This window comes from Bubalus kerabau, chromosome X (assembly GCF_029407905.1).
Source record: "Bubalus kerabau isolate K-KA32 ecotype Philippines breed swamp buffalo chromosome X, PCC_UOA_SB_1v2, whole genome shotgun sequence".
Lineage (NCBI taxonomy): Eukaryota > Metazoa > Chordata > Mammalia > Artiodactyla > Bovidae > Bubalus > Bubalus kerabau.
Genome location: NC_073647.1, coordinates 90,303,307 through 90,327,397, shown reverse-complemented (window position 1 = coordinate 90,327,397; position 24,091 = coordinate 90,303,307). Strand labels below are relative to the sequence as shown.

Here is a 24,091-nt window from a genome sequence, read left to right as displayed (position 1 = left end):
TACACCTTCTTCTCAAGTGCACATGGAACATTCTCCAGGATAGACTACATCTTGGGTCACAAATCAAACCTCAGTAAATATAAGAAAATTGAAATCATATCAAGCATCTTCTCCGACCACAGTGCTATAAGACTAGGTATCAACTGCAAGAAAAAAACTGTAAGAAACACAAACATATGGAGATTATACAACACATTTCTAAATAACCAACAGGCTACTAAAGAAATCAAAAGGGAAATCAAAAAATTTCTAGAAACAAATGACAATGAAAACACAACAACTCAAAACCTATGGGATGCAGTGAAAGCAGTTCTAAGAGGGAAGTTTATAGCCATACAATCCTACCTCAAGAAACAAGAAAAACATCAAATAGACAACCTAACTTTACTCCTAAAACAACTGGAAAAAGAAGAACCAAAAAACCCACAAAAATTAGTAGAAGGAAAGAAATCATAAAGATCCAAGCAGAAATAAATGAAAAAGAAAGAAACAATAGTAAAGATTAATAAAACTAAAAGCTGGTTCTTTGAGAAGATAAACAAAATTGATAAACCTTTAGCCAGACTCATCAAGAAAAAGAGAGAAAAATCAAATCAACAAAATTAGAAATGATAAAGGAGAAGTTACAACATACAATGCAGAAATACAAAGGATTATGAGACTTATGAACACCTATATGGCAATAAAATGGACAGATTCTTAGAAAAGTTCAATTTCTTCCAGATTCACCTGGAAGAAATGGACAGATTCTTAGCAAAGTTCAATCTTCCAAGACTGAAACAGGAAGAAATAGAAATTATGAATGACCCAATTACAAGCACTGAAATTGAAGCTGTGATTAAAAAAAAATCTTCCAAAAAACAAGCCCAGGACTAGATGGCTTCATGGGAGAATTCTATCAAGCATTTAGAGAAGAGCTAATGCCTATCCTTCTAAAACTCTTTCAAAAAATTGCAGAGGAAGGAACACTTTCAAACTCATTCTACGAGGCCACCATCACCCTGATACCAAAACCAGACAAAGACAAAACAAAAAAATAAAACTACAGGTCAATATCACTGATGAACATAGATGCAAAAATCCTTAACAAAATTTTAGCAAACAGAAGCCAGCAACACATCAAAAAGCTCATAAAACCATGATCAAGTTGGGTTTATTCCAGGGATGCAAGGATTCTTCCATATATGAAAATCAATCAATGTGATACACTGCATGAACAAATTGAAACATAAATACCATATGATCTCAATAGATGCTGAAAAATCCTTTGACAAAATTCAGCACCTATTCACGGTGAAAACTCTTGAGAAAATGTGCATGAAAGGAACCTACCTCAACATAGTAAATGCCATATATGATAAGCCTACAGCAAACATTATTCTCAGTGGTGAAAAACTGAAAGCATTCCTCCTAAGATCAGGAAAAAGACAAGGGTCCTACCTAGGGAGACAGAAGAACTGTACACAGAAAATTATAAGACACTAATGAAAGAAATCAAGGATGTCATAAACAGATGGAGAGATATTCCATGTTCCTGGATAGGAAGAATCAATATTGTGAAAATGACTATACTACCAAATGCAATCTACAGATTCAATGCAATCCCTATCAAATTACCAATGGCATTTTTCACAGAACTAGAAAAAAAATTCACAATTCATATGGAAACACAGAAGACTCCAAACAACCAAAGCAGTCTTGATAAAGAATGGAGCTGGAGGAACAAACCTTCCTGACTTAAGATTATACTACAAAGCTACAGCCATCAAGACAGTATGGTATGGGCACACAAACAGAAATATAGACCAATGGAACAAGATAGAAAGCCTAGAAACAAACCTGTGCACCTATGGGTACCTTAGTTTTGACAAAGAAGGCAAGAATATACAATGGGGCAAAGACAGCCTCTTCAATAAATGGTGCTGGGAAAACTGGACAGCTACATGTAAGAGAATGAAATTAGAAGACTTCCTAACACTTTACACAAAGATAAACTCAAAATGGATTAAAGACCTAAATGTAAGACCAGAAACTATAAAACTCTTAGAGGAAAACATAGGCAGAACACTCGATGACATAAATCAAAGCAAGATCCTCTATGACCCACCTCCTAGAGTAATGGAAATAAAAACAAAAGTAAACAAGTAAGACCTGATTAAACTTAAAAGCTTTTGCACAGCAAAGGAAACTGTAAGCAAGGTGAAAAGACAACCCTCAGAATGGGAAAAAATAATAGCAAATGAAACTACTGACAAAGGATTAATTTCCAAAATATACAAGGAGCTCATACAATTCAATACCAGAAAAAGAGACAACCTAATCAAAACATGAGAAAAAGACCTAAACAGACATTTGTCCAAAGAAAACAAACATATGGCTAACAAACACATGAAAAGATGCTCAACATTGCTCATTATTCAAGAAAGGGAAATCAAAGCTACAATGAGATATCACCTCACACTAGTCAGAATGGCCATCATCAAAAAATCTACAAACAATAAATGCTGGAGAGAGTGTGGAGAAAAGGGAACACTTGCACTGTTGGTGGGAATGTAAATTGATACAACCACTATGGAAGATGGTATGGAGATTTCTTAAAAAACTAGGAAGAAAAGCACTATATGACCCAGCAATCCCACTCCTAGGCATTTACCCTGAGGAAACCAAAATTGAAAAAGACACATGTATCCCATTGTTCACTGCAGCACTATTTACAATAGCTAGAACCTGGAAGCAACCTAGATGTCCATCGACAGATGAATGGATAAAGTTGTGGTACATATATACACAATGGAATATTACTCAGCCATTAAAAGGAACACAGTTGAGTCAGTTCTAATGAGGTGGATGGACCTAGAACCTATTATACAGAGTGATGTGAGTCAGAAAGAGAAAGATAAATATCATATTCTAATGCATATATACGGAATCTATAAAAATGGTACTGAAGAATTTATTTACAGGGAAACAATGGAGAAACAGACATAGAGAATAGACTTATGGGCACAGGGAGAGGGAAGGAGAGGGTGAAATGTATGGAAAGAGTAACATGGAAACTTACATTACCATATGTAAAATAGATAGCCAATGAGAATGTGCTGTATGGCTCAGGAACTGAAACAGTGGCTCTGTGTCAGCCTGGAGGGGTGGGGTGGGGAGGGAGATAAGAGGGAGGTTCAAAAGGGAGGGGATATATGTTTACCTATGGCTTATTCATGTTGAGGTTTGACAGAAAACAACAGAATTCTATAAAGCAATTATCCTTTAATAAAAAATAAGTTAATTAAAAAAATTTATCAGATCTTGTTTCATCCTTAAGCTCTGCAGTGACTAAAGGACTTCCACTTTCTTCTTTATTCCCTACCACACTCTTTTCATTTTATGAGGTTCTATTACTTTTATAATTGAGAAAATAAAGTTTTGTTAAGTTCATCCTTGAGAAATTATTAAATAAATTATAGCATATCAACACCACGGAATACCTTGAGGTCATTAAAAAATTAAATATGTTTGTACATACTAATATTGAAGGACACCTATGATATATTATTAAGTGAAAAAAACTAAATCATAGGACAATATGCACAGTATCATCCAGATTAAAAATCAACCAATCCTATATAAATTATAGAAATCCATAATCATTTGTTTGTATGTAAATACACAGAGAAAGATCTAGAAGATATAAATCCAATCAAATATACTAGTTAACTGAATAGACATTGATAGGGGTGGAGTCAATGTGAGGAAGACTTTTTTCTTATATATTTTTTATTGCTTGAATTTTCAATAAACATTATTTTTGTAACAAAATTATATTAATGTAAGTCAGTGTATTGATATTATTATATTATATGTAATTATCATAATTACATTAATATTAAAATCAACATAATATTCTTTTAGAAGTGGGTTAGTGCATAAAGAGAGCTTTTGTCTGGTCCCCAAATCCTCCTTATAAAGTAATTTTACAATAATAAATATAAAACAGTGTGTTATACCCATGCAGTTACAATCAATTAATTTACAACAAAGGAGGCAAAAACATCTAAAAGAATGAAATTAGATCATTTTCTCACATCATATACAAAAATAAACTCAAAATGGATTAAAGACCTAAATGTAAGACTAGAAACCATAAAAATCCTAGAAGAGAATGTAGGCAGAACACTCTGACATAAATCATAGTAATATTTTTTGGGTCTGTCTCCTAAGGCAAAGAAAACAAAAGCAAAAACAAACAAATGGGAACTAATTTAAATTATAAGCTTCTGCAGAGCAAATGAAATCACTAACTAAATGAAAAGACAACCTACCAAATAGGAGAACATATTTGCAAATGATAAAGGGTTAATATCCAAAATATGTAAATAGCTAATACAATTCAACATTAAAAAAAAAAAAAAAAACAGCCAAGTAAAAAAAATGGGCAGAAGACTTAAATATTCATTTTTTCCAAAGAAGACATACAGGTGGTCAACAGGTACATGAAAAGCTGTTCAACATTGCTAATCATTAGAGAAATGAAAATCAAAACCACAGTGAGATGTCACCTCACAACTATCAGAATGGCTATCATCAAAATGAATACAAATAATAAATGGTGGCAAGGATGTGGGAAAAAGGGAACTTTCATACACTGTTTGTAGGAATGTGAATTGGTGCATCTACTATGGAAAACAGAATGGAGGTTTCTCAAAGAAACTAAAACTAGAACTATCATATGATCTAGCAATTTTACTTCCTGGGTATATATCAACAGAAAACAAAATCACTAATTTGAAAAGATACATGCACTCCAATGTTCATATGGGAACAACCTAAGTATCCATCAACAGAAGAACAAATATATATATATATACACACACACACACACACACAATATACATATATATACATACAATGGTATACTACTCAGCCATAAAAAGAATGAAATTTTGCCTTTTGCAACAACAGGGATGGGCTTGGAGGGTATCATGCTTAGTGAAGTAAGTCAGACAGAGGAAGACAAATGCTGTATGTTATCACTTATATGTAGAATCTAGGAAATAAAACAAACTAGTGATTATAGTAAAAAAAGAAACAAACTCACAGGTGTAGAGAACAGTCTAGTGATTACCAGTGGGAGGGAGAAGTGGGGAGGAGCAAGGAGGGGTAGGGGATAAAGAGGTACAAACTACTATGTATGAAATAAATAAGCAACAAGGATATATTGTACAAGACAGAGACTGAGTATAATCTATAAAAATTTTGAATCACTATTGTACCTGACACTAATACAATATTATGAACCAACTACAATGTAATTTTTTTTTAAAAAAGGAAACAAGGTTGGTTTCTTCTGAGGCCTTTTCTCCTGGTTAGTAAATGGTGATCTTTCTGTCTCTTCACATGGTCTTCCCACTGTGTGTGTCTTTCTCCTAATCTCCTTTGTTTTTATAAGGACAGCAGTCATATCGGTTAAAGCCCACCCTAGCTACCTCATTTTTACTTAATTACTTCTTTAAAGATTCTACCTTGAAATACAGTCACATTCTAAGTTACTTGGGGTTAGGATTTCAGCATATGAATTTTGAAGGAACACAATTAAGCCCATAACAGTTCTATTATTTAGAATTGCATCCGTTTCTAAAATGGTAAATAATTATAATAATTTTTAACTTTAAATGAGAAACTAGAGAATTTAGCATGCAAAACATTCAAAATACAAATTAATTCTCACATAATGAGTTAAATGTTTGCTTAAACTGATTGATGGCCCTTTTTGGAGATGCACCACTGTGGTCAACACATTACTCTTGATTACATATGGATTGCCTTATAGATTGTGCCTAATCTCATTCCTAAATTCATCCCTTAGCCTCACTAATCCTTGGAGTCTACCAAATTTTTAACCTATAGCTCATCCCATAGCCTCACTTCAAGGGTAGAGGAGCAAGACTTTCTACTCTAGATTTTCAAAATATAGATAGCATGATGCTGAATGAGATTATCCATGCAAAATACTCTTATGAAAGCAAAATACATTATTATTCTGCTTTCTAGTATGGTGTATGAAAGAACATATGGACTCATGTCTTAAAAGAATTTTGGAGTTCTGTATAATCAAGGATGACATAATGTATAGTATCTGGGCTGTGGTTTAGATGATCTGAGCTTTAGTCCTTTCTGTGCACTAGAATCATTTGATAAAATATTTATAAGGACAGTAGTAGGAATAATAGTACTGAAATATATTATTTTTGTCAGAAGAAAGATCTTTTAGGTTTTTTCTAATGTTAATAACAATAGTATCTACTGTTACTTATTTTGTACTTAACATATGCCATGCACTATGCCAAGAGACTTATATACAACATCTCATTTGGTGCTCCAAACAACCATGAAAGGTAGGTATTGTTATTCTCATTTTATTGAAGAAGAAAGTGAAATTTAGGTTAAGTTCCCCAAGGTCATATATATAGTAAGTGGCAAAGTCAAGATTTGATCCTGGTACATCTGACACAAAAGTCTGCTAATTTGCTACTTAATAGTGCATTAGAGATTGAAATTTTATCAGAAACTATATTAGTTTCCTAGGGCTATCATAACAAATTATCACAAACTGGGTGACTTGAAACAACAGAAATTTATTTTCTTATAGTTCTGGAGACAAGAAGTCTGACATTAAGGTCCAGTTCCCTCTGAAGGCTCCTGGGGAGGATCCTTCCTTGCTTCTTCCTAGCTTCTGGCCACTCCTGGCAGTTCTTGGTGTTCCTTTGTGGTGACACAACTCTAATCTCTGCTTCTGTTTTCACATGGTCATCTTCCTTCTGTGTCTGTGTATTCAAAATTTTCTCTTCTTATAAGGACACCAGCCATAGGGTCCACCCTAAACCACTGTGACCTCATCTTGATTTCACCTGCAAAGACACTATTTTAAAATAAATTCTTTCTGGCTTACTTCACTCTGTATAATAGGCTCCAGTTTCATCCACCTCATTAGAACTGATTCAAATGTATTCTTGGATTCATTTTGATATTTGGCAAATCTAATACAGTTATGTAAAGTTTAAAAATAAAATAAAATTAAAAAAAAAATAAATTCACATCCACAGACTTTGGGTGGACATGAATTCTGGAGGGACACTCTTCACCCAGTAGGGGAACCATTAAGCAGATAAGAAATGGAAAAACTTGTCCTATGTCTGACTAGGTTTTCTTAAGTTCTGAATAATGAATAAAAGGTGACATGATTTGAGGCTTTCATATCTTCGCTGCTTATATATGTTTTGTTTATGCCAAATAATGTTCCTACTGGCAGTCGTATGCTATTCTGTATTCTAATTTAGTCAGTTCAGTTCTGTTGCTCAGTCGTGCCTGACTCTTTGAGAACCCATGGAATGCAGCATGCCAGGCCTCCCTGTCCATCACCAACTCCTGGAGTCTACTCAAACTCATGTCCATTGAGTTGGTGATGTCATCCAACCATCTCATCCTCTGTCATCCCCTTTTCCCGCCTTCAATCTGTCCTAGCATCAGGGTCTTTTCAAATGAGTCAGTTCTTCACATCAGGTGGCCAATGTATTGGGGTTTCAGCTTCAGCATCAGTCCTTCCAATGAACACCCAGGACTGATCTCCTTTAAGATGGACTGGTTGGATCTCCTTGCAGTCCAAGGGACTCTCAAGAGTCCTCCATCACTACAGTTTAAAAGCATCAATTCTTCAGCGCTCAGCTTTCTTTATAGTCCAACTCTCAGATCCATACAGGACTACTGGAAAAACCATAGCCTTGACTAGATGGACCTTTGTCAGCAAAGTAATGTCTCTGCTTTTAACATGCTGTCTAGGTTGGTCATAACTTTCCTTCCAAGGAGTAAGCGCCTTTTAATTTCATGGCTGCAATAACCATCCACAGTGATTTTGGAGCCCCCCAAAATAAAGTCTCACACTGTTTCTACTGTTTCCCCATCTATTTGCCATGAAGTGATAGGACTGGATGCCATGATCTTAGTTTTCTGAATGTTGAGCTGTAAGCCAACTTTTTCGCTCTCCTCTTTCACTTTCATCAAGAGGCTTTTTAGTTCCTCTTCACTTTCTGCCACAAGGGTGATGTCATCTGCATATCTGAGGTTATTGATATTTCTCCCAGCAATCTTGATTCCAGCTGTGCTTCCTCCAGCCTGGCATTTCTCATGATGTACTCTGCATATAAGTTAAATAAGCAGGGTGACAATATACAGCCTTGGCGTACTCCTTTTCCTATTTGGAACCAATCTGTTGTTCCATGTCCAGTTCTAACTGTTGCTTCCTGACCTGCATACAGGTTTCTCAAGAGGCAGGTCAGGTGGTCTGGTATTCCCATCTCTCAGAATTTTCCCCAGTTTATTATGATCCACATAGCCAAAGGCTTTGGCATAGTCAATAAAGCAGAAATAGATGTTTTTCTGGAACTCTCTTGCTTTTTCGATGATCCAGCAGATCTTGGCAATTTTATCTCTGGTTCCTCTGCCTTTTCTAAATCCAGCTTGAACATCTGGAAATTCACAGTTCACGTATTGCTGAAGCCTGGCTTGGAGAATTTTGAGCATTACTTTACTAGCGTGTGAGATGAGTGCAATTGTGTGGTAGTTTGAGCATTCTTTGGCATTGCCTTTCTTTGGGATTGGAATGAAAACGGACCTTTTCCAGTCCTGTGGCCACTGCTGAGTTTTCCAAGTTTGCTGGCATATTGAGTGCAGCACTTTCACAGCATCATCTTTCAGGATTTGAAATAGCTCAACTGGAATTCCATCACTTCCATTAGCTTTGTTCGTAGTGATGCTTCCTAAGGCCCACTTGACTTCACATTCCAGAATGTCTGGCTCTAGGTGAGTGATTACACCATTGTGATTATCTGGGTCATGAAGATCTTTTTTGCATAGTTCTTCTGTGTATTCTTGCCACTTCTTCTTAATATCTTCTGCTTCTGTTAGGTCCATACCATATCTGTCCTTTATTGTGCCCATCTTTCCATGAAATTTTCCCTTGGTATCTCTAATTTTCTCCATGAGATCTCTAGTCTTCCCCATCTATTGTTTCCATTTTTTTGCACTAAACAAGTCACAGAGTTACAGGGTTAGAAATAATCTCAGATAGTTATTAGACCTATTGGTCTGCTTCTAGGGAAGGCTCACTGATTCATGCCAGATAGTTTGGTGTCTAATACTTTCTGAATAGGTTTTATGGCATCTCCTATTAATCTGCCCTAATGTTCAGAAAATTATCTTCAAGTCTAATTTTCAAACTTCTGGTTACAATTGAATCTAATTTTAGTTTATGGGTTCTACTGTCTTCAGAATCCTGACATATAAAACATGTTAGAACTCAAATTGTTAATACTTCACATTTACAAAGCAGTTTAATACTGCATATTTTATGCCTGTATACTTTTGCTCTTGCTAGCTTAAAATAATAAATCTGTAAGTTGTTATTAAACTAGACTTAAAGAAATTGCAGTCAGAGAAGTTGAGTTACTTACCCAAAGTCATAGAGCTAGTAAATGATAGAACTGGAACTTCAACCCAGATCCTCTGTCTCTAAATCCTGTGCTTTGTCCCATTATGCCCCACTGCAGAATAAAGAAGCAAAATCTAATCTTATTCTTTGGTGTATTGATGAATATAAGAGCTACCAGGGGAGAAGTGCTTGAGAATTACAAAATTCTAGAGTAAGAGGGACATTAACAGTCATAAATTGTGGTAACAGTTTCCTAAAGAATTCAAATTCTGGCGACTGGATTGATGATACCAGAAAGGTTTTGAACTGAGTTGGGCTTATAAATGACTCTACACGGGTGTAGTTGAGTTCATTGATAACATACAAAAAATGAAAGTATACTACTTTGGACACTAGAAAAATGAGCATTTGAGCATCAAGTTTCTGAGTAAGGAGGTCAACTAAGCAAATCAGAAAGTTGTAGATTGAGAAGTAAAAGAACAGGTATAGATTTGCTTAATAGCATGGACTTTAATGTCAGGCAGTTCTGGGTTTGAATCTTACCACTTACTAGCTAGATGACCTGGGATAAGTTACTTAACTTCTCTAAACTTCAGTTTTCTTCTCAATAAAATGTCATAAGAATGTCCATATCATTGTGTTGATGTAAATATTGAAAGACTATACACACATACAATACTTAGCAAGGCACCCTGCACAATAAATTGTAGTTTCCAATTATAATAACAATATTACTGTCATTATTACTATTATGGTGGAGCATCAACTAAGCCCCCACCCACTTCTCTTGAAAGGCTACTGTGGAAAATGACATTTATTTATAAATATTTCATATAGGTATATAGAAAATCTCTCACCTTAAGAACCATTTGCAGGTAGTCCCAAGATGGTGGAGGAATAGGATGGGGAGACCACTCTCTCCCCCACAAATACATCAAAAGATCATCTGCCTGTGGAGCAACTTCCACAAAACAACTTCTTAACCCAGATACCCCAGAAAGACAATCTCTTCAAAATGAGGTAGGACAAAAGATAAAGATGAAAAGAGAGACAAAAGATTTAGGGATGGAGACCCATCCTGGGGAGGGAGTCATGAATGAGGAGAATTTTCCACACAATAGAAAACCCTCTCAGAGGTGGGGTCAGTGGGGAGCTTTGGAATCTCAGAGGGCAGCATAACTGAAAATCACCACAGAATTCACAATGAACAGCAATTATTAGCCAAGAAGTGGCTCACATGCTTGCTTTTGGCCAAAGCCAGTGGGGGCTGGTGCAGAGGCATGAGCTACATTGTCAGTCCTTAGGGTAAAGACTGGGGTGAATGCCCTGAGGACACTCTGAGGAGACTAATGTGACATAGCAACCTAAACCATGGGAACGTCAGAGAAACAAACAAAAAAGGACCTTTCCCATGGGAAGGCTCTAACACAGCACCGTGACCCCTGGCATGCTCACAGAGCAAAGGATCACACTCTAGTGAGCAAGTTGGCTGCCATTTATGCCCTCTCTCCTTGAAGGCAGAGAGGCAGAAGGCAATGGGCCACTGCAATCTGGGCCCCAGAGACTGCATCTCCCGCCAAGCTGTGAGCTGGCTGCCAGTCACTAATCACATCTTCCTGGAATCCTGGATGGTTTATATCGGCTAGGAGCGTTAGAGCTTGGGACCAGCTCCCCTGATGAGATGAATGGCCTACCTGGGACTGTGTACTCGCAGCACAACTGAGAGCCTGAGCGGCTTAGACTTGGGAGGTGCATAAGACACACGGCATACCTGAGACTGTGCCCTTGTGGTGCACCTGGAGCCTGAGAGGCTTGGATCTGGGACGTGCACAAGATGCATGGCTCATCTGGGACTGTGTCCTCATGGCACACTTAAGAGCCTGAGAGGCTTGGACCTGGGAAGTACACGCCACCTTGGGCTATGGCAACCCAGTGTGATCTATCCACTGTGAGCACTCCCCACACATGCCAGCAGTATTTTTTTTTTCAGTGTCTTTCCCTCTCCAAAGCACAGCTGAGCAAGTGAGCTCGAATAAGTGGCCACTTTTGCCTCCTCATGTCAGGGTGGAAATTAGACACTGAAGAGACTTGCAAACAGAGGAGACCAAATGAAGCAAAGGAAAGAAGGGAGAACTCCCCCAGAAGTGACAGGTGCAACAGATCAAAACTCTGCAGTTAAGCTGAGACTGCATTTGAGGGGCAACTGTAGACTTCGAGAGCAATAGACTTCGAGAGCAAGTATAAGCTGGAACAAAGGACTATCTGACAGTGAACTGACCCCATCAACACTGCCCACAAAAGCTCCAGAGAAATACCTAGACATATTTTTATTATTATTATTTTTAAATTAAAAAAATTTAGTCCTTTATAAACTTTTATTTTTATAGTATACTATTACCTTTAAAAAAAAAAAAAACATTATTTAAACAAACTCCATATTTTTTTTCCAGAGGAGCTACTGAAAATATGTTCTGCTTTATGTCTGGGCAATCTTCCTAAAAGACATCATCTTAAACTTTCCACTAACCTCAGTGTATTCCTGGGAAAGTTGCTCAATTTATAGGCTTAATGTAATTCACTTTTAGACAGAAAGAGGGATATAGTCCTGACAAAAACAACTTATAATACCCACTTACCTTTTTCTGCTGGGCTCAAAACAGTCACTGTGAAAAGAGAGAGAAGATCAAGATTAGTGATATTTAGAAACATTATTTTTCTTATCTGTTTTTTCCATAGCATCAATTTTAGTAATTTAGTCAATGATACTTTAGGAAACCATCAGCCTGCTAACATAAAGGAAGGCAAGGGTGATTAAATTCTATCCTTTGCTATCTTCCTTCATCTTAAACCTTGAGTGAGAATTTCTATGGGCTTCCCTGGTGACTCAGTGGTAAAGAATCTGCCTGCCAATGCAGGAGACATGGGTTCAATCCTTGGGTCAGGAAGATCCTCTGGAGAAGGAAATGGCAATCCACTCAAGTATGCTTGCCTGGAAAATCCCATGGACAGAGGAGCATGGTGGGCTAGAGTCCATGGGGTCGCAAAAAGTCAGTCACAGAGGGGACCTTCAAGATGGTGGAGGAATAGGACAGGGAGAACCCCTCTCCCACAAATATATAAAAAAATCACTTGCATGTAGAACAAATCCCATAGAACATCTTCTGAATGCTGGCAGAGGATCCCAGACATCCAGAAAGGCAAACAAATCTCACTGCAGTGAGGTAGGGCAAAAGACAGAGACTAAAAGGGAGACAGAGGATTTTGGGACAGGGACCTGCACCCCAGGGGAGTTCTAAAGGAGGGGAGGTTTCCACACACTAAGAAATCGCCTCACATGTGGGGTCAAGGGGAAGCTTCAGAACTCAGAGGAGAGTGCATCACAGGAAGACAGGTGCTCTGAGGCAAAAACAGAGAAAATTCACCACAGAGATTAAGCCCAACAGCACTTCCCAACTGAGAAGTGGCTCACACAGTTGTGTCCACTTGCCGTGAGTCGGGGCCACGTGCAGAGGCCTAGGCTTTGGGGATGAGGCCTCAGAGAGAGGGCCAGAGCTGACTGCCATGAAGATACTCTGAGAGGGCTGAGGCAACACAGTAGAGGTAGACCAGAAAAACTTTGGGTCTGCCAGAGAAAAAAAGGATCATTCCCACAGGTAGACTCTAACACCGCCCTGTGATTCCACACGCTCACAGAACAAGGGACCCCATCCAAGAGAATTCTTAAGAGGTGTGATCCAGCTGTGGTCTGTGGCCCCAGAGGCAGAGAGGCAGGCATAGTGCCAGCGGTGGAAGGCAAGGGACCGCTATAATCTCAGTCCCAGAGATCACAACTACTGCCAAGCAATGAGCAGCTGCAGGTTGCCACCCATGTCTTCTTGGAAGCCTGAGCGACTCAGCTCTGCCAAGTGTCCCACAAACCTGGACTAACTCCCCTGGGGAAAAGCATAGCCCACCTCAGACTATTTCAACCCTCCACATTGCCCAGCCACAATGAGCACTCCCCACACACCCCTCTCCTCAGCACAATTGAGCAAGTGACCCCGAATAAGGGGCTACTTTCACACTCTCACACCTGGGCAGTGAACAAACATGGGAGAGAGACTTAAAAACAAAGGTGGGACCAAAACCAAAGCAAAACACCAGGGGCTGCATGAGCAAAGGAAAGAAGGCAAAAGCATTTCAGAAGTGACAGCTGCAGCAGTTTAAATTCCAGCATTTAGCCTGAGACTGGAATTTAGGGTCAATTGTCTGCTTTGAGAGTAAGTACAAACAGGAGCAAGATAAGACCTGAGTATGAGCAGACCCTGCACTGCCCACAACATGTCCAGAGAGATACTTCCTTGATATACTGGAGAACTTTCTGAGTAGGCCAATCAACTGGAGCCAGAAAATGGAGAAACTACTTGGACATTCTTCTCACTTTTGTTGTCATTCTGTCGCTAAGTCGTGTCTGATTCTCTGCAACCCCGTGGACTGCAGCACACCAGGTTCCCCAGTCCTTCATCGTCTCCTGGAGTTTGATCAAATTCATGTCCACTGAGTCACTGATGCTATCTAATCATCTCATCCTCTGCCACTCTCTTCTCCTTTTGCCTTCAATCTTTTCCAGCATCAGGGTCTTTGCCACTGAAAAGGTTCCTCGTATCAGGTGGCCAAAGTATTGGAGCTTCAGCTTCACCATCAGTCCTTCCAATGGATATTCAGGGCTGATTTCCTTTAGCATTGAATGGTTTGATCTTGTAGTCCAAGGGATTCTCAAGAGCATACTCCAGCACCACAATTCTTTGGCACTCAGCCTTCTTTATGGTCCAACTCTCACATCTGTACGTAACTACTGGAAAAACCATAGCTTTGACTAGATGCAACTTTGTTGGCAAAGTGATGTCTTTCTTTTTTAAATATGCTGTGTAGGTTTGTATAGCTTTTCTTCCAAGGAGCAAGAGTCTTTTAATTTCATGGCTGCAATAATCACCTGCAGTGATTTTGGAGCCAACAAAATAAAACCTTTCATTGTTTCCACTCTCCCCCATTTTATTTGCCATGACTACCACTCTCTATATATTTCCCCTCCTCTTTTCCCCTTTTTCTTTTTTTCTTCTCTCATACTGTCCTAATGTGGTTCTTTATTACTCCTTTAATTTTTATTGCTTATTACCTACTTTTAATTTTTATTAAAATATCTTATTTTTAAAACAAATTCCAAATTTTCAATTTTGTTTTAGATATTTCTTTTTGATATTGTATTTTTTGAGTCTAATTTTTCCCATGCTTTTGATTTTTAGTTTTTTTATCTTTTGTTTTTGATTTTGTATCTTTGAAAGTCTGTTAATAATTTTTAATATCTATTTTCATTTGGGGTTTGATTATTGGCTTGATTGTTCTCTTTTTTGACTCTTCTTTTTAACTTTTCTTTCTCCTTTATCTTTCTTTCCTTCTCTATATAACTGTGTGAATCTCTCTGGGTGATCTTGGCTTTTGAGAGTTATTTCACCATTATTCTAGGGGTTTTTTTGTCTTCTGTGCTGTGTGGCCTGTGAAACATTGATGCTACAGTCAAGGTTCAGGCCCGAATCCCAGAGGTGGGAGACTCAATTTCAAAACTGTGGACCACCAGAAACTACTAACTCCATGGAAGATTAATAGGTGAGAGCCCTCTCATAGGCCTCCATCTCAACACTAAGGGCAAGCCCCACCAAAAAGCCAGCAAGATCCAGTGCCAAATGCCACATTCCAGTCCTTCAACTACATAGGTGCACAACCTGCACATTAGTAGATAGTCTGACCAAAGCCATACCAAACACATCAGTTTAGTTCAGTTGCTCAGTTGTGTCTGACTCTTTGCAACCCCAGGGACTGCAGCACGCCAGGCCTCCCTGTCCATCACCAAACACATAGGCACCCCAAAACTCACTACTGGACCTGGCACTGCCGTTCAGAGAGACAAGGTCTGGCTCCATCCAGCAGAACACAGGCACAAATTCCCCCAACCAGGAAACCGTCACAAGGCACTGGTCCATCCCCATCCAGGGGAGGCAGAATCCACAATTAAGAGGAACTACAACCTTCCAGCTTGAAGAAAGGAGACTCCAAACCCAGTAAATTTACAAAAAAGGAAAACACAGAGAAATATCCAGCAGAAAGGACATGGTAAAAACTTATAAGATGGAACAAATGAAGATGAAATAGGCAATCTACCTGAAAAAGAATTCAGAGTAATGATAGTAAAGATGATTCAAAATCTTGAAAACAACATGGAGGTATGGATAAATAGACTATAGGCACGGATGGAGAAGACGTAAGAAATGTTCATCAAAGACACTGAAGAATTAAAGAACATACAATCAACAATGAACAGTGCAATAACTAAGATTAAAAGTGCACTAGAAGGAACCAACAGTAGAGTAACTGAGGCAGAAAAACGGATAAGTAAGCTGTAAGAGAGAATGACTGAAATAACTGAAACAGAACATGAATATGCAAATGAAGCAACTGACAAATAATTAATCTCGAGAATATACAAGCAACTCCTACAGCTCAACTCCAGAAAAATAAATGACCCAATCAAAAAATGGGCCAAAGAACTAAATAGACATTTCTCCAAAGAAGACATACAGATGGCTAACAAACACATGAAAAGATGCTCAACATCACTCATTATCAGAGAAATGCAAATCAAAACCACTATGAGGTACCATTTCACACCAGTCAGAATGGCTGCGATCCAAAAGTCTACAAGTAATAAATGCTGGAGAGGGTGTGGAGAAAAGGGAACCCTCTTACACTGTTGGTGGGAATGCAAACTAGTACAGCCACTATGGAGAACAGTGTGGAGATTCCTTAAAGAACTGGAAATAGAACTGCCTTATGATCCAGCAATCCCACTGCTGGGCATACACACTGAGGAAACCAGAAGGGAAAGAGACACGTGTACCCCAATGTTCATCGCAGCACTGTTTATAATAGCCAGGACATGGAAGCAACCTAGATGTCCATCAGCAGATGAATGGATAAGAAAGCTGTGGTACATATACACAATGGAGTATTACTCAGCCATTAAAAAGAATACATTTGAATCAGTTCTAATGAGGTGGATGAAACTGGAGCCGATTATACAGAGTGAAGTAAGCCAGAAAGAAAAACACCAATACAGTATACTAACGCATATATATGGAATTTAGAAAGATGGTAACAATAACCCTGTGTACAAGACAGCAAAAGAGACACTGATGTATAGAACAGTCTTATGGACTCTGTGGGAGAGGGAGAGGGTGGGAAGATTTGGGAGAATGGCATTGAAACATGTAAAATATCATGTATGAAACGAATTGCCAGTCCAGGTTCGATGCACGATACTGGATGCTTGGGGCTGGTGCACTGGGACGACCCAGAGGGATGGGAGGGGGGAGGAGGGTTCAAGATGGGAAACACATGTATACCTGTGGTGGATTCATTTTGATGTGTGGCAAAACTAATACAATTATGTAAAGTTTAAAACTAAAATAAAATTTAAAAAAAAAGAAAAAAAAAGAATAAAAAGTAATGAGGACAGTCTCAGAGACCTATGGGACAACATTAAATATAACATTCAAATCATAGGGTTCCTAGAAGAAGACAAAATAAAGTCCATGAGAAAATATTTGAGGAGATTATAGTTGAAAATTTCCCTAAAATAGGAAAAGAAATAGCCACCCAAGTCCAGGAAGCCCAGAGCCTCCCAAAAAGGATAAACACACAGAGAAACACAACAGATATTAATCAGACCAACAAAAATCAAACAGAAAGAACAAATATTAAAAGTAGAAAGGGAAAAGCAACAAATAACATACAAGGAGATACCTAGAAGGCAAATAGCAAATCTTTCAACAGAAACCCTACAGGCCAGAAGGGAATGGTACTACTACTACTATTACTACTACTACTAAGTCGCTTCAGTCATGTCCGACTCTGTGCAACTCCACAGATGGCAGCCCGCCAGGCTCCGCCATCCCTGGGATTCTCCAGGCAAGAACACTGGAGTGGGTTGCCATTTCCTTCTCCAATGCATGAAAGTCAAAAGTGAAAGTGAAGTCACTCATTCGTGTCTAACTCTTCGCGACCCCATGGACTGCAGCCTACCAGGCTCCTCTGTCCATGGGATTTTCAGCCAAGAGTACTGGAGTGGGTTGCCATTGCCTTCTCCAGAAGGGAATGGTAGGATATACTTAAAGTAATGAAAGGGAAAAAGCTACAACCAAGATTACTCTATCCAGCAGGGATCTCATTCAGATTTGAAGATGAAATCAAAAGTTTTACAGACAAGCAAAAGTGAACTGAATTCAGCACCACAACAAATTCAGCTCCTCAACAAATGCTGAAGGAACTTCTATAGACAGGAAACACAAAAAGGAAAGGCCTACAAAAACAAACCCAAAACAGTAAAGTAAATGGTAACAGGATCATACATACCAAAATTTACCTTAAACGTAAATGGGATAAATTCTCCAACCAAAAGATACAGATTGAATGAATGCATACAAAAAGAAGACCCCCCCCATACATACTGTCTACAAGAAACCCACCTCAGACCTAGGAATAAATGCAGACCGAAAGTGAGAGCCTGGAAAAAGGAATTGCTACAAGTAGAAATCAAAATAAAGCAGGAGTAGCAATACTTATCTTAGATTGAATAGACTTTAAAAAAAATGATATTTGTAAGACACAAAGGACACTGCATAATGATCAAGGGATCAGCTCAAGAAGATATAACAACTATAAATATTTGTATTGCATTCTGTGAAACCTGTATGCAGGTCAAGAAGCAACATTCAGAACTGGACATGGAACAACAGACTGGCTCCAAATTGGTAAAGGAGTATGTCAAGGCTGTATATTGTCACCCTGCTATTTAACTTATATGCAGGGTACATCATGGGAAATGCCAGGCTGGATGAGGCATAAGCTGGAATCAAGATTGCCAGGAGAAATATTAATAACCTCAGATATACAAATGACACTACCCTTATGGCAGAAAGTGAAGAGGAACTAAAGAGCCTCTTGATGAAGATGAAAGAGGAGAGTAAAAAAGCTGGCTTAAAACTCAACATTCAAACAACTAAGATCATGGCATCCAGTCCTATCACTTCATGGCAAATTTGCTGTAGTCCATGGTGTCACAAAGAGTTGGACACAACTGAGAGACCGAATTAAAAACGCCAAATAGGAGCACCTCAATACATAAGGCAAATACTAATAACTATTAAAGGGGATACTGACAGTAACACAGTAATATTGCAGGACTTTAATACCTCATTCACACCAATGGACAGATCATTCAGACAAAAAATTAATAAGGAAACACAGGCTTTAAATGATACATTGGACCAGTTGGACCTAATTGATACCTACATGGTATTTCATCTGAAAACAGTGCATATGGAATATTCTCCAGGATAGATTATATCTTGGGCCAAAAACCAAACCTTCTTAAATTTTTAAAAATTGAAATTGCTTCAAGTATCTTCTCTGACCACAGCACTGTAAGATTAGATATCAACTACTGAGAAAATGACTATAGAAACACAAACACATGGAGGCTAAACAACAAGCTTCTGAATAAGCAACAGATCACTGAAGAAAATATCCCTAGAAACAAATGACTATTCAAGACCAATGGGATGTAGTAAATTAATGCTAAGTTGGAAGCTTATAGCAATGCAAGCCTACCTCGAGAAACAAGAGAGGCATCAAAAAAAACAAACAACCTAGCTTTACACCTAAAGCAACTACAAAAAGAAAAAAAATCATCCCAAAGTCAGTAAGTGAAAAGAAATTATAAAAATCTTAGAAAAAAATAAATGAAAAAGAAACAAAGGAGATAATAGAAAAGATCAATAAAACTAAAACAAAACTGACAAACCATTAGCTAAGACTCATCAAGAAAAAAGGGAGAAGACTTAAACCAATAAAATTAGAAATGCCAAAGGAGAAGTTACAATGGACAACACAGATACACAAAGGATTATAAGACACTACTATGAACAATTATAAGTAAATAAAATGATGGAATTCCAGTTGAGCTATTCCAAATCCTAAAAGATGATGCTGTGAAAGTGCTGCACTCAATATGCCAGCAAATTTGGAAAACTCAGCAGTGCCCACAGGACTGGAAAAGGTCACTTTTCATTCCAATCCCAAAGAAAGGCAATGCCAAAGAATGCTCAAACTACCACACAATTGCACTCATCTCACACGCTAGTAAAGTAATGCTCAAAATTCTCCAAGCCAGGCTTCAGCAATACGTGATTCGTGAACTTCCTGATGTTCAAGCTGGTTTTAGAAAAGGCAGAGGAACCAGAGACCAAATTGCCAACATCTGCTGGATCATGGGAAAAGCAAGAGAGTTCCAGAAAAACATCTATTTTTGTTTTATTGACTATGCCAAAGCCTTTGACTGTGTGGATCACAAGAAACTGTGGAAAATTCTGAAAGAGATGGGAATACCAGACCATCTGATCTGCCTCTTGAGAAATTTGTATGCAGGTCAAGAAGCAACAGTTAGAACTGGACATGGAACAACAGACTGGTTCCAAATAGGAAAAGGAGTACGTCAAGACTGTATATTGTCACCCTGTTTATTTAACTTCTATGCAGAGTACATCATGAGAAACGCTGGACTGGAAGAAACACAAACTGGAATCAAGATTGCCGGGAGAAATATCAATAACCTCAGATATGCAGATGACACCACCCTTATGGCAGAACGTGAAGAGGAACTCAAAAGCCTCTTGATGAAAGTGAAAGTGAAGAGTGAAAAAGTTGGCTTGAAGCTCAACATTCAGAAAACGAAGATCATGGCATCCGGTCCCACCACTTCATGGGAAATAGATGGGGAAACAGTGGAAACAGTGTCAGATTTTATTTTTCTGGGCTCCAAAATCACTGCAGATGGTGACTGCAGCCATGAAATTAAAAGACACTTACTCCTTGGAAGGAAAGTTATGACCAACCTAGATAGCATATTCAAAAGCAGAGACATTACTTTGCCAACAAAGGTTCGTCTAGTCAAGGCTGTGGTTTTTCCTGTGGTCATGTATGGATGTGAGAGTTGGACTGTGAAGAAGGCTGAGTGCCAAAGAATTGATGCTTTTGAACTGTGGTGTTGGAGAAGACTCTTGAGAGTCCCTTGGACTGCAAGGAGATCCAACCAGTCCATTCTGAAGGAGATCAGCCCTGGGATTTCTTGGGAAGGAATGATGCTAAAGCTGAAACTCCAGTACTTTGGCCACCTCATGCAGAGTTGACTTGTTGGAAAAGACTCTGATGCTGGGAGGGATTGGGGGCAGGAGGAGAAGGGGACAACAGAGGATGAGATGGCTGGATGGCATCACTGACTCGATGGACGTGAGTCTCGGTGAACTCTGGGAGTTGGTGATGGACAGGGAGGCCTGGCGTGCTTTGATTCATGGGGTTGCAAAGAGTCGGACATGACTGAGCGACTGATCTGATCTGATCTGATCTGAAAATGGACAACCTGGAATAAATGGACAATTTCTTAGAAAACTATAACCTTCCAAACCTGAACCAGGAAGAAATAGAAAATATAACCAGACCAATCACAAACACAGAAGTGAAACTGTAATAAAACATCTCTGAACAAATAAAAACCCAGTGCCAAATGGCTTCACAGGTGAATTCTACCAAAAGCTTATAGGAAAGCTAACATCTACTTTACTCAAATTCTTCCAGCAAACTACAGAGGAAGAAAAACACCCAAATTCATTATATGAGGCCACCATTACCCTGATACAAAAACCAGACAAAGATACCACAAAAAAGAAAATTACACGTCAATATCACAGATGATGTGGCTTCTCTTTTGCCCTTGGATGCGGGGTATCCTTTTTAGCTGGGATCCAACATTCTCCTGTCGATGGTTGTTCACCAGCTAGTTTCACTTTTGGAGTTTTCACAGGAGAAGCTGAACTCATGTCCTTCTCCTCCACCATCTTAACATCTGTATGACAAACCACTTCAGTGTTCTTCCCTTGAGAACTCTATGAACAGTATGAAAAGGCAAAAAAGTATGATACTGAAAGATGAACTCCCAGGTCAGTAGGTACCCAATATGCTACTAGAGAATAGTGAAGAAATAGCTCCAGAAGGAATGAAGAGGCTGAGCCAAAGTGGTAACAATGCCCAGGTGTGGATGTGTCTGGTGGTGAAAGTAACGTCTGATGCTGTAAGAACAATACTGCATAGGAATCTGGAATGTTAGGTCCATGAATCAAAGTAAGGTGGAAGTGGTCAAACAGGAGATGGTAAGAGTGAATATCGACATTTTAGGAATCAGTGAACTAAAATGGACTGGAATGAGCAAATTTAATTCATGACCATTATACCTACTACTGTGGGGAAAGAATGCTTTAGAAGAAATGGAGTAGCTCTCATAGTAAACAGGAGTCCAAAATGCATAACTTGGGTGCAATATCAAAAACAACAGAATGATCTCAGTTCGTTTCCAAGGCAAACCATTCAATATCACAGTAATCCAAGTCTTTGCCCCAACCACTAATGCCAAAGAAGCTGAAGTTGAATGGTTATATGAAGACTTACAAGACCTTCTAGAATTAACACCCAAAAAGACTGTCGTTTTCATCATAGGGGACTGGAATGCAAAAGTAGGAAGTCAAGAGATAACTGGAGTAACAGGCAGCTTTGGCCTTTGAGTACAAAATGAAGGAAGGAAAAGGCTAATAGCGTTTTGCCAAAAGAATGCACTGGTCATAGCCAACACCCTCTTCCAACAACACAAGAGAAGACTCTACACATGGGCATCATCAGATGGTCAATACCAAAATCAGACTGATTATATTCTTTGCAGCCCAAGATGGAGTAGTTTGATACAGTCAGCAAAAACAATATTGAGAGCTGACTGTGGCTCAGATCATGAACTTCTTATTGCAAAATTCAGACTTGAATTGAAAAAACTAGGGAAAACCACTAGGCCAGTCAGGTTCAAATTCCTTATGATATATTCCTTATGATATACAGTAAATCAGATTCCTTATGATATACAGTAAAGGGGACTTCCCTATAGCTCAGATGGTAAAGAATCTGCCTGAAATTCAAGAGATCCAGGTTTGATCCCTGGGTCAGGAAGATCATCTGGAGAAGGAAATGGCAACCCACTCCAGTATTATTGCCTGGAGAATCCCATGGACAGAGGAGGCTAGAGGGCTACAGTCCATAGGGTTGCAAAGACTAGGACATGAATAAGTGACTAACACACACACACACACAATAAAGGGACAGCTAGATTCAAGGGACTAGAACTGATAGACAGTTTCTGAAGAAATATGGATGGAGGTTCAAAACACTGTACAGGAGACAGTGATCAGAACCATTTCCAAGAAAAAGAAATGCAAAAAGGCAAAATGGTTGTCTGAGGAGGCCTTACAAATAGCTGAGAAAAGAAGTGAAAGGCAAAGGAGATAAGGAAAGATATACCCATCTGAATGGAGAGTTCCAAAGAACAGCAGGGAGAGATGAGAAGGCCTTCCTAAGTAAAAACTGCAAAGAAATAGAGGAAAACAATAGAATGGGAAAGACCAGAGATCACTTGAAGAAAATTAGAGATACCAAGGGAACATTTCATGCAAAGATGGGCACAATAAAGGACACAAATGGTATGGACCTAACAGAAGCAGAAGATATTAAGAAGACGTGGCAAGAATACAAAGAAAAAAGTGAAAGTTGCTCAGTCGTGTCCAACTCTTTGCGATCCCATGAACTAGACAGTCCATGGAATTCTCCAGGCCAGAAACTCTAGTGGGTAGCCTTTCCCTTCTCCAGGGTATCTTCCCAACCCAGGGATTGAACCCAGGTCTCCAGCATTGCAGGCAGATTCTTTATTGGCTGACCCACAGGGGAACCTCAAAGAATAAAAAGAACCATACAAAAAAGATGTTAATGACCCATATAAAAACGATGATGTGATCACTTACCAACAGCCAGACATCCTAGTGTGCAAAGTCAAGTGGGCTTTAGGAAGTATCACTATGATGAAAGCTAGTGGAGGTGACAGAATTCCAGCTGAGCTATTTCAAATTCTAAAAGATGATGCTGTTAAAGTGTTGCAGTCAATATGCTAACAAAATTGGAAAATTCAGCAGTGGGCCAGAACTGGAAAAGATCAGTTTCATTCCAATCTCAAAGAAAAGCAATGCCAAAGAATGTTCAAACTACCACACAGTTGCACTCATTTCACACGCTAGCAAAGTAATGCTCAAAATTCTCAAAGTTAGGCTTCAATAGTATGTGAACCAAGAACTTCCAGATGTTCAAGCTGGATTTAGAAAAGGCAGAGGAACCTGAGATCACATTGCCAATATTCGTTGGATCACAGAAAAAGCAAAAGAATTCCAGAAAAATATCTACTTCTGCTTCATTGACAGCGCTAAAGACTCTGACCATGTGGATCAAAATAAACTGTGGAAAATTCTTAAAGAGATGGGAATACCAGAGCATCTTACCTACCTGAAAAACCTGTATGCAAGTCAAGAAGCAACAGAACCGAACATAGAACAAAGGACTAGTTCCAAATTTGAAAATGAGTACATCAAGGCTGTATATTGT

General features: G+C 38.7%; 1 protein-coding gene across 2 annotated transcripts in view; it reads right to left on the bottom strand.

The window, feature by feature from the left end:
• The window catches only part of ZDHHC15 (zinc finger DHHC-type palmitoyltransferase 15), an 88,746-nt gene that overhangs the window by 53,661 nt on the left and 10,994 nt on the right, over positions 1-24,091 (bottom strand). Inside the window, exons 2-3 of one of the 2 annotated variants that reach the window (XM_055565037.1) lie at positions 12,115-12,141; positions 9,501-9,590 (exon numbers count right to left, since the gene is read on the bottom strand). In XM_055565037.1, the coding sequence (XP_055421012.1) occupies positions 9,501-9,510 (10 nt within the window). In that variant the 5' untranslated portion in view covers positions 9,511-9,590; positions 12,115-12,141. The remainder of the gene's footprint in view (positions 1-9,500; positions 9,591-12,114; positions 12,142-24,091) is intronic. The other variant, XM_055565036.1, reaches the window with a different exon arrangement.